A 9,675-nucleotide genomic window follows, 5' to 3' on the forward strand; every position below is an offset into this window, starting at 1 on the left:
GTTTGATACCCACTACTGAAACTAATTTGCTCAAATGACTTTTTAATGTGTATTATAATAATAATAATAATAATAATAATAATTAAAAAAAATGATCACCATCTCTGCAATAATATTCGTTGGAAATTAGTAATCACAATGTCCCATGACGGGCGACTCCTGCCCTAAATTTACTCAGTTAAATTTGAGCTAAATAACTTCTTTTTTTTTTAACTGTACTTATCAGAGTCGTTTTAATGTAACATAGTATATTTTGGTAAGAAGAAACGTTTACTCCGTTACACTGAGCTACAATCGGCTCCCTACTTGCTTATACGTAGCGGATATAGCTTTATATATAGTAATTAATATCTGCCTGGTGAGGCTATTGTGTTTTTTCAAGAATGTAAACAAAGAAAGTTTACGAGGGCGTGAAACTTATTTTTGTCGTGGGCCACATCTTAGTTATGGTTTCCTTCGAAGGGCTGTTATGATTGTGAGCCCAATTAAATGTATGATTGCCTCATATTATATTATATAAATAGATGATTTTTTTAAAGGGGAATTCAACCAAAATATGGTATTCTGGTTGATATTGTGTTAGTGGAATATGAGTTAAGCAGCAAAATGCAGTCGTTTTTATCCATCCGGGGCGGCCATTTTGCCACTTGCTGTCGACTGAAGATCACATGATTGTTGCTCGGGGCTCAGGCAATGACCAATTACAGCTCACCTGTTTTCTGAAGTTGAGCTGTGATTGGTTGTTACCTGAGCCCTGAGCAATATTAATGTCATCTTCAGTCGACAGCAAGTGGCAAAATGGCTGCCCCATGAGATGGATCCAAAAAAAAAAAAAAGCTTCATAATTTATATTCCACAAACGAATCTTAATCAGAATGTCATGTTTAGACAAGTGAGGTCAAATATAACATTATTATCAAGGAATGTTTAAGGTTGACTTCCACTATAAAGAAGAGGCTAATAAAACAGTTTTTCCTCCAAAAATTAAGAAGAAAATGCTAGCAATATGAATGTCTTTAAAAGTTCAGATAATTAAAAATGTTGGCATGTTAGCAAGAAACATGAAGTTGATACACGTCGCTTGCTTAAAATCATGTGGTGGGCCAGATTTGGCCCCCCGAGGCCTTGAGTTTGACACCTGTGATGAAATACAATTCCTTGTGGCTGAATTTGCCTTAATTTAAGTTATTAAACAACTTGTTATTGGCTGCTTAAGCGCAAATTATATTATTAGACAAGATATGAATTTTCCCTTGCACTTTTATGATTATTTTTTATCTGATTGAAGTGAATGATTAAATTAATTTGAGTATTTTTTTTTTTCACTCAATACACTACTTACATCTCAATAATTATTTAGAGGACTACTTTTTTACAAATTGTGGCTACTCTCCTCCCTCTCCCTAAAGAGGATGATGAGGGGTTTCAAACTTTTTTTTCGCACCAAGACGCGTTATGAACAGATGCGGCGTGCAAATTGAAGTCATCAGAGCGCCATTCGGCGTTGATCTCAGCAGCCTAATTATACCCCCCCCCCCCCCCCCCAAAAAAAACCAAACCCCGTCTGATTGTTTACTCACCGACCCTGAACCCCTGTCCGATGAGCGTGTCCGCCCCCTGGCCGTTCTCCCCAATGAGCGTGGTGTTGTTGCCCTGCTCGCAGCGGTCCTGGCACTGGCCCTTCAGGCAGATCCGTTTGCAGACCGGCGCGATGACCACCTTGAAGCGCTCACGCGTCGACAGGCGCTCCGTGCAACGCGCCAGCCTGTGCACGCTGAGCCACAGGAGAAGCACGCGGCAGATCAGCGAGGGCATCGTGGCATCCTCCGGTGCCCCCCTTTTCACGCAGCCGGACACATGAAACCACCAGCCGGGGGCGATCCGCTGAGTTCGCCGATTGACGACAATGAGCTCCTTGTGGGGAGGGGGTTCCCCTCTTTATGGAGGATTTAAATCACTACTCGGGCGTGCTTTGGTGATCCATTCGCAAAAGCGACCAATTTGGCATGGTTGAAGTTCCCCTTTCCAAAAAAAAAAAAAAGTTCTCCAAGTTCGTCCTCCTCTCTTCCTTCTTCGCCTGTTGCTTCCCCGGGAGTGCGTATGCGGCTCTGGGAGAAGGAGGGAAGAAAAGGGAGGAGGAGGAGGAGGAGAAGTGAGCCAGCCCTCCGTGGAGAAAGGCTGGCAGCGGGCCATGCAGGCGGTGCGCTGCAGGAGTTTAGCTGAAAGTGCTTTTTTCTAGCGACCACGTTTTCTTTCCCACCTTCCCGCGCAAGCCTTGCCGCGTTCAAGCTCGCAAGTCACTCTGGAAATATGAATAACACTGCATCCTCCTGTATGTTACGTGTCTAATTTATCAACACCGTGTCATGGGATTCATGTCATGTTCATGTTTTTTGTGTCAGTGCTAAGTTACAGAAGCAATCAAATAGAGAATGTGAACATGTGACATGTTGCATACGCATTCGGGTAAGTTTTCTCATTCAATATGTCACAATGGCAAAAATAATTAAAATGACTTTTTTTCACTTAAAAGTGAAACATTTTCAAGCACAGAAAATGTTTACCATGGATATTGAAAATGTTAAACTAAAACGGAAGATTATTACACTTATAAACACTCAAAACAAAATCTGAAAAACGAATTTCCTTACAAATCAGACTCATCATCAGAAAGGTTATTCTGGCATATACGTAGACCGACTTACATATGTAACAATTAACCACAAAATGACTGAGACATGTTGCCACAAACTCACCGGGCTGTTTACAAATGCTAGCTCTAGTTCAAAGTTATCTTAAAAAAGAACAACTGTCACTGAACGTTAACTTTTTTTAATTTACTTTGCGCAAAATTGTTAATTGCCGCTCATGTCAGCTCACAATTATTCTCTTCTCAGACAGGACATGACACCTGAACATAAAGGAAGAAAACTCGTATTCCGCTTTTTAGTTGTGCCTACTGGTGGAGAAGATCATTACAATGTGACAACGTACCCATGTGACAACAAGCCCACTGTATTCTACATGACCAAACAATATAACCATCAGCCATTCACTGTAAATAGAATAGACTCAAGTTAGCCCAATGACGTAATGCTCAGTCCAGTCGACTCGACCCCGCTCCACACACACACATACATACATACACACTTTAAAGGATTCCAATCATGAATTTCATGCCTGGGAAAAGTCAAGTGTGTCTGGAGTGGACGTCCACTGCGCTCCCAAAGGGAGGAAGGCGGTATTTGGGGGTCATGTGGTCAACAAGGGAAAGTGACACAGACACAATAAGAAAGAGAGTGAGAGCGAGAGAAAGTGAGTCACTTCCTTACCAAAAAAAAAAAGTATGTGTTTACTTTCCAGGCGCTGAGGAAATGACTCCATGGAGTTCACAGGCTGCTCTGACATCTCCTTTGCCGTCATTAACTGCAAGCACACGGACACAAAAAATAAATAGCCTATAATTGACACACAAAGCATACCATAGATCATTTTCATTAAAAAAAAAAAATTATACTATGTATTATGGAAACTAAAAAAAAACAATTCAAAAAGAAAATTGGGCTGAAATAGTTTTGGTCACAATCTGTTAAAGGTGACGTTTTAAAAAAAAAAAATCTTGACAATATGTTCTGTGTGTCCCTAACGGTCTAAACACGATATTCTGATTAATGTTGTGTTTGTGGAATATGAATTAAGCAGCAAAATCCACCCGTTTCTATCCATCTCTGGGGGGCAGCCATTTTGTCACTCGCTATCGACTGAAAATGACATCACAGTGCCAAAGGGTCAGCTCGCGAACGTCACATGACCAAAACCCAGAAAACAGGTGAGTCGTGATTGGTTGTTTCCTGAAAAAAAAAGAGAAAGAAAAATGTGGACTTCTCCTTTTAATGACGTTTGCATTTCTTGAGTATTGTTAGTCTAACTAGCATAATTGACAGAAATTTTGGTTTTTGGAAAACAAAACAAAAAACCATCACATTTAAATTTTTGCGGATTACATTGATCTGGATGTCTGACAGACATGACAAAAAAAATTGCAAGCGCATTGTTATTTATTGGTTGATATTGTGACATTGAGTTAAAAATGACTGGCAATTATGCTGTTAGGCTAATTATATTTTTTCCTCATTGTTTTAGTTATAGAACAAGATTTGTTGTATGTTTTTTGATAATGACGAATTCTTTTTCGTTGTACATTTACATTTTGAAGATACATGCTCCTCGTTGGACTTATTGTTTGAAATTGTAGTTTATTATATACGTGGGTGCTATAGAAGAGACTCAAGATGGTACGACACCGGGTCTCGTGTGGCCCCAGTCAAGCCTCTGAAGAAAAAAAAAAAATCCTGGCGCCGTCCCCGAAGGGGCTGTGCAGCGCTATGCAAATTTCATTTGAAAACATTAAATTAAATTATAATGCAGAAATCGTAGCACGTCTTTCGTGCTAAGCTTTTAATCACACCAAAGGAACACATCAGCGGTTTGCGTGCGTGCGTGCGCGACCACAGCTGTCATTACTTAAGTGTTATTTGGGATGTTTGGGGGCGTGTCCAGAGACCGCCACCATCTGTCTGGCGGCGGTACAGTCATGATGCAATGAGATCATGCAAGGGTGCAAAAGGGGGGGCGCTGCGCTGTGATCTCACTGCATGAGGCTGGACCGTAATGTCTTGTTTACTCGCAGACTGGTTAGAAAGGGAACAAGATACAAATTTAGGTATCAAGTGAGGTAGAAGGTTTTTGCGTTTACTAACGCTCAACAGGTTGAGGGTTCAATGTCAATTGCGTATTGATGTCACTCTTATGAATGATTTTGCAATCGGGCGAGTGGTGCAGTGCATCGCCCAAACCAGCAGGTGGCGGTGTGGAGAATAAAAAGCTTGTTGTCCCCCCCCCGCCCTATTTTCGCATGCTACAAATATAACATAATTGTTGTTTGTTCCATTGTTCGTCCAATAACGTTTAAATATAAACAAGGCCTTTTAGTACAGTAACATTTATAGCATATGAAACAAGAGTACATTACAGTTTGAACACAGAAGCATAGAAAAGTCATTGCACATTTAACAGGGACTTCCCGTTTTCATTTTTAAGTTACATGCAAAAGGCCTCCTTTAATGTCATTTGAAGCAAAAAGCAAAAAAAAAAATACAGCATTATAGGGGCAAAGCTACCTTGGCAAACCACACTGTGGGTATACAACGACAAACATTTCACATTTGGAGCATCTTTCGTGAAGATTTACAGTATAGCATTTACTGTGCAGCATACATGGAGAAAGTACGGTAATATTTAGTTTGTTTGAAGGCTGAGACTATATGAGTTACAACTGGGAGGGACGTCAGTATTTAATAAGCATATTTACATGATGAGTTAGCGGTTTGAAATATTAAAACAAAAAGGTTTACTGTACATTAAAAAAAAAATCATCATTAGACAGAATAAATTACAGCCATATTTACACTATTAAAAAGTGCATCAGAAAACATTTGCTAGCCATTCGTTTTCTCAATAAAAAAAAAAATCATTTTGCTTCTAATATTTGCTCATAGGTGATTATTGTCTATGTAAAGGCATGTTTTCTGTGCCTAATGTGGCTGGTGTCAATTAGTATAAATAACGAGCAATAAATAAAGCCCCAAGTACCTTGTAAGCTATACAATAATTGTAATTTTTTTAATCAATATTTGTGTTCATAGTTGTTGGATTAACAATTACACAAGACTGATTCTTCATGATATGTTTGCCAGACTAATCTAATCTCAATGCGTCTGTGTTTTATGAAGACGTGCAATTTGTGAAATAATGACCAAAGTCCCGCCAGGTGAGAATTACATTCAGTAGCAGGACTGACGGATCTTTTTTTTTTATTTTTTAAATCGGCTAAGGCACTTTTCTAAATATGCGCTACGGCTTTTGTCAAATTGCTGAGAAGCAGACCAGTCAATACGATGTACCGTCCGAGTGGTGCAGGATCGATTTCATGCAAACTATTAACATGTAAAATAGGAAAATGCCCTTAAAATTTTTTCGCATGCACACAAAGTTGAAAATGTTGATATGTTTTCATCCACGACTCTAACGAGGACAAGCGCAATAGAAAATGAATAGATGGAGGTTTATTATTATTATTATTATAACTCCACAATCCGTTGCCAATAATTCAACTTGTCCTCACTTTGCTATTAATCAAATCAAAACCTCAAGAGTGCAGAAGGCATTCAACTTTTCTTTAAAAGGCTCTTCTCAGGTTCTGATTGGCTTTTTGTTTTTGGGGGAGGAATGTGTCGGTGCCAAATCGAATCTTCAGAACCCCCCCCCACACACACACACACACTTTCTACACACAGTCAGCACCCGCGTTGTCCTCTTCCGCCCCCCACTCCCCAAACCTCATCTGGGGAGACGGCGCAGCCGGGTGAAGGCTGTTAATATTACCGATGGCGTCGGGTTCGGCTACGTCGGCGGTGGCGCCGACCGCCATGTGGCCGCCCTCCTCGCGGTGCGTCCGGATGTGCTTGCGCAGCGCGGCGGGCTCCTTGAAGCTGCGGTTGCAGAAGGGGCAGCAGCACGGCCTCTCCCCCGTGTGGATGAGCTGGTGGTGCTTGAGGTGCTGCAGGCGGCTCAGCCGCTTGCCGCAGATGGCGCACACGTACGGCTTCTCTCCCGTGTGCGTGCGCCGGTGTTTGCGCAGGCCGTCCAAGTGGCGGAAGCAGTTGCCGCACTCGGAGCACGAGTACGGTTTCTCGCCGGTGTGGATGCGCAGGTGCGTCTTGAGGGCGCCCGACTCGCGGAAGCAGCGGCCGCAGACGCTGCAAGGGTACGGCTTCTCTCCCGTGTGGATCCGGATGTGTTTCTTCAGGCTGGAAATCAGACGGAAGGTCTTCCCGCACTCTAAGCAATGGTGAGGACGATCTACGGGAGGCTCCGCGGCCGCGTCGGCGCCAGAAGGTCCCGCTGGCTCGTCTGCTCTGCCCGCTGAAACGCCGTGACCTCTTCCGGGTCCTGAAGTCCTCACCAGCGGCTTTTGCCCGTCCATCATCCGCTGCTGCGGGGCATTGCTGCATTCTCGAACAGGCCTTTGGTGGCGCAAAGGTTGGGTGAAGGGACGCTGGGAACTGCCCCCGTCCCCAACCTGAACATAGCTGAGGTCGGCCATGGCGTGGGGCGACTGTTCGCCATCGCCAACTGTGTCCTTCCTGTTGTTCGGAGTGGAGCTTGAAGCTTGTCCCTGCTCCACTTTTATCTCAAAGCCGCCAGCTTCACCAGATCCCTGAGACGGCCTCTCATCTGAAGCAGAAATAGGATCAAATTGATTTTGAATTATTAAAGTGGGAATTTAAGCAAAGAAATTGTCATTGTATGTCCTATGCCCCACTAGTCTACACACGGCATTCTGATTAATATTGTGTTTATGCAATATAAATTAAGCATCAAAATCCAACGGTTGTTATCCAACTCAGGGGGCGGCCATTTTGCCACTCGCTGTGGACTGAAAATGACATCACAGTTGCTCAGGGCTCAGATAACGACCAATCACCAGATCACCTGTGTTTTGAGTTTATTCAAGTGACTTCCACAAGATGAGCCGTGATTGGTCGTTACCTGAGTACTGAGCAACTGTGATGTCATTTTCAGTAAGCAGCGAGTGACAAAAACATTTTTTAGGCCGATTAGCATATTTGCCAGACTAAGATTCAGATAACCGATTACAGTGGTTTAAAAATATATAATGAATATAATAACTTATTTTTTGGTTCCTTATTGCTTACAAGAATTAATATATAAATTATAGGCAGAACATTTGTTTTACAATTGGTGGGGCATTTCGTTCCAGCTAGGTTATATTAACTTAGCTCATATTGATATATGTCACCTTTTGAAGACTAAAAACGTCCTTGTTAGGCATGAAATGAACAAAACTTAATGGGTCAAGTTCTCTTACAAGACGGGATCCTTTATTGGATAGCACGCGGTCCTTGCATCCTAAACGTTTACATTTTTGGAGAGTTGCTGCTAGAATTTCTTTTGACGGGTTTTTACAATATCCTTACCTGATCTGTTGGCATCGGCGCACATGTGAGACGTGTCTGCTGCAAAGGAGTCCAGAGCGTGGTTGGTCACAGAACCATCAGGTTGAATAGACAGCTGGCAAATCTTGTAGTCATCTCTTGGCTCAAAGGAATGAAGCGAGTCATCCACGGAACCACCACCGAGACCCAAATGCACGCCGCCTCCACCGTTTCGAGAGTTCGGATGGTCCCGGTCTACGCTTGCCACCATAGGGGGCAGAGATGGAGCGAAAACCGACTGACCAATGTTATGAGGGCCGCTGTACGAGATCTGAAGCTGGTCTATGAGCTTCTGGGCACTGCACAGGCAATCCTGCATCGTCTTCAACTCCCTCTCAGACACCTCCAGACGCACTTTGAGCCTCTCGTTTTCTTGTTCCTTGTGCAGCAACTCTTGATGAGTCTCGTTGATCACAAGCACCACCTCGCCCACGAGAGTGTCAACTGCAGCCGACATGGCAGATTGAATGGTCGGTGCAAGGCGGGTTTTCAGCGATGTTACACTCACGCTGCCGTATGCGACCTTGTCTGGTTTGCGGTCGTAGCAGGATTCTGTCCCAGGCCTTTCAGGAATGTTGTTGATACTCGTCTTGCGGTTGCCACTATTTGATGAAGGGGAATCCACTCTGCTCGGATAACCGGCCCGCCTGGAAGCCATAGCTTTGGTTGAGTTAGCGAAGCCTATGAATGCAACTAACTTAGTGTAAATAAGCAAAACGGAAACCGACAAGTATGTTCGGTAGATGGGGAAGAGTCAGGTGTTACTGCTTAGTTTGACGTCACCGACCAAAACAATGCAAACTACTCCGAGATTAAACAGGGCCCAAATCTGCGCGCTAGCATTAGCCTGCTCGCTTTATCAATAATGTCAAAGCGTATTCCTGAAAACACGCTTGCGACCGTTTATGTGTGAGAATAAAAGTTCAACTGCGTTACTTACTAGACGTAAAAATAGCTCCCTGTGTCGATTCTTCCATTTGCAACCTCTAACTACGGAATTTCATTTAACCCGTCGCAGGAAGATGACGTAGGCACTAGTAATGCGCTCTGATTGGAATAAAGCGTCACCAACCTGAAGTGTGCAGCAAGTCAAATCTTTAAACAAAAAATAAAATAATAATAATAATAATTTTATGGGTGATCTTAAGTGCCAAAATTATATAAATATATTTTCAATTAATTAAATGAGTCATAAACTATTGACAGTCATTAGCCTATTCCATTATTTATTTGCGAATTTCAAACTTTGACATAAAACATCGAAATAAATATACATAGAAATAAATATTTAAATAATCGAATCAATAAATATCGAGATGATTATATAAATACGGAATTAATTAAACAATTCATTAAACATTTAATTATATATTCATGCATGTATTTTATTTTGGCATTTTTGGTCCTCCGTACAACAGACACAAACATTAATGTTTTGGAAAAGCTTTCTGAAAATTTTGGTGAGTCCAAATTTCTAAACAAAGGCACAAAACATATTCAGATTAACTAATACAATTAAAAACACCAAGGGAATTTATAGCAGACAATGACAAAAAAAATATGAATAACATTTTAATTATTGAAGTATGAGTAACAT

At 42.0% G+C, this 9,675-nt stretch overlaps 2 protein-coding genes across 6 annotated transcripts in view; both read right to left on the minus strand.

The window, feature by feature from the left end:
• Nucleotides 1-2,129, minus strand: part of ltbp3 (latent transforming growth factor beta binding protein 3) — a 36,488-nt gene extending 34,359 nt beyond the window's left edge. For 2 of the 3 annotated variants that reach the window (XM_086099077.1, XM_086099076.1), the window contains exon 1: nucleotides 1,581-2,128. In XM_086099077.1, coding sequence (XP_085955203.1) covers nucleotides 1,581-1,815 — 235 coding nt within the window. In that variant the 5' untranslated portion in view covers nucleotides 1,816-2,128. Of the gene's footprint in view, nucleotides 1-1,580 lie in introns of all 3 variants that reach the window. The other variant, XM_086099078.1, reaches the window with a different exon arrangement.
• A 1,077-nt stretch (nucleotides 2,130-3,206) lies between these two features.
• On the minus strand, nucleotides 3,207-9,098 carry LOC147161037 (uncharacterized). Of its 3 annotated transcripts, none has more exons than XM_086097810.1 (3): nucleotides 8,061-9,098; nucleotides 6,445-7,296; nucleotides 3,207-3,426 (listed from the first exon to the last, which is right to left on the minus strand). In XM_086097810.1, the coding sequence occupies exons 1-3, from the start codon at nucleotides 8,734-8,736 to the stop codon at nucleotides 3,353-3,355; spliced, it is 1,602 nt and encodes a 533-aa protein (XP_085953936.1). In that variant the 5' UTR covers nucleotides 8,737-9,098; the 3' UTR covers nucleotides 3,207-3,352. The 3 variants fall into 3 exon arrangements, with proteins under 3 accessions (XP_085953936.1, XP_085953937.1, XP_085953935.1); XM_086097811.1 differs by lacking the exon at nucleotides 3,207-3,426 and having other exon boundaries at nucleotides 4,760-7,296; nucleotides 8,061-8,725; nucleotides 9,019-9,074; XM_086097809.1 differs by lacking the exon at nucleotides 3,207-3,426 and having other exon boundaries at nucleotides 4,760-7,296.
• Between the last annotated feature and the right edge of the window lie 577 nt (nucleotides 9,099-9,675).

The sequence above is a fragment of the Leptonotus elevatus genome, chromosome 16 (assembly GCF_054856555.1).
Source record: "Leptonotus elevatus isolate MCC_2025b chromosome 16, RoL_Lele_1.0, whole genome shotgun sequence".
NCBI lineage: Eukaryota > Metazoa > Chordata > Actinopteri > Syngnathiformes > Syngnathidae > Leptonotus > Leptonotus elevatus.

What these genes read in the sequence shown, in the direction of transcription:
- LOC147161037 (XM_086097809.1), bottom strand. Translation starts at nt 8,736, where the DNA reads ATGGCTTCCAGGCGGGCCGGTTATCCGAGCAGAGTGGATTCCCCTTCA. An exon ending in CGCCGATGCCAACAGATCAG is followed by an intron (nt 7,297 to 8,060) that starts GTAAGGATATTG and finishes TTTCTGCTTCAG; the next exon opens with ATGAGAGGCCGTCTCAGGGA.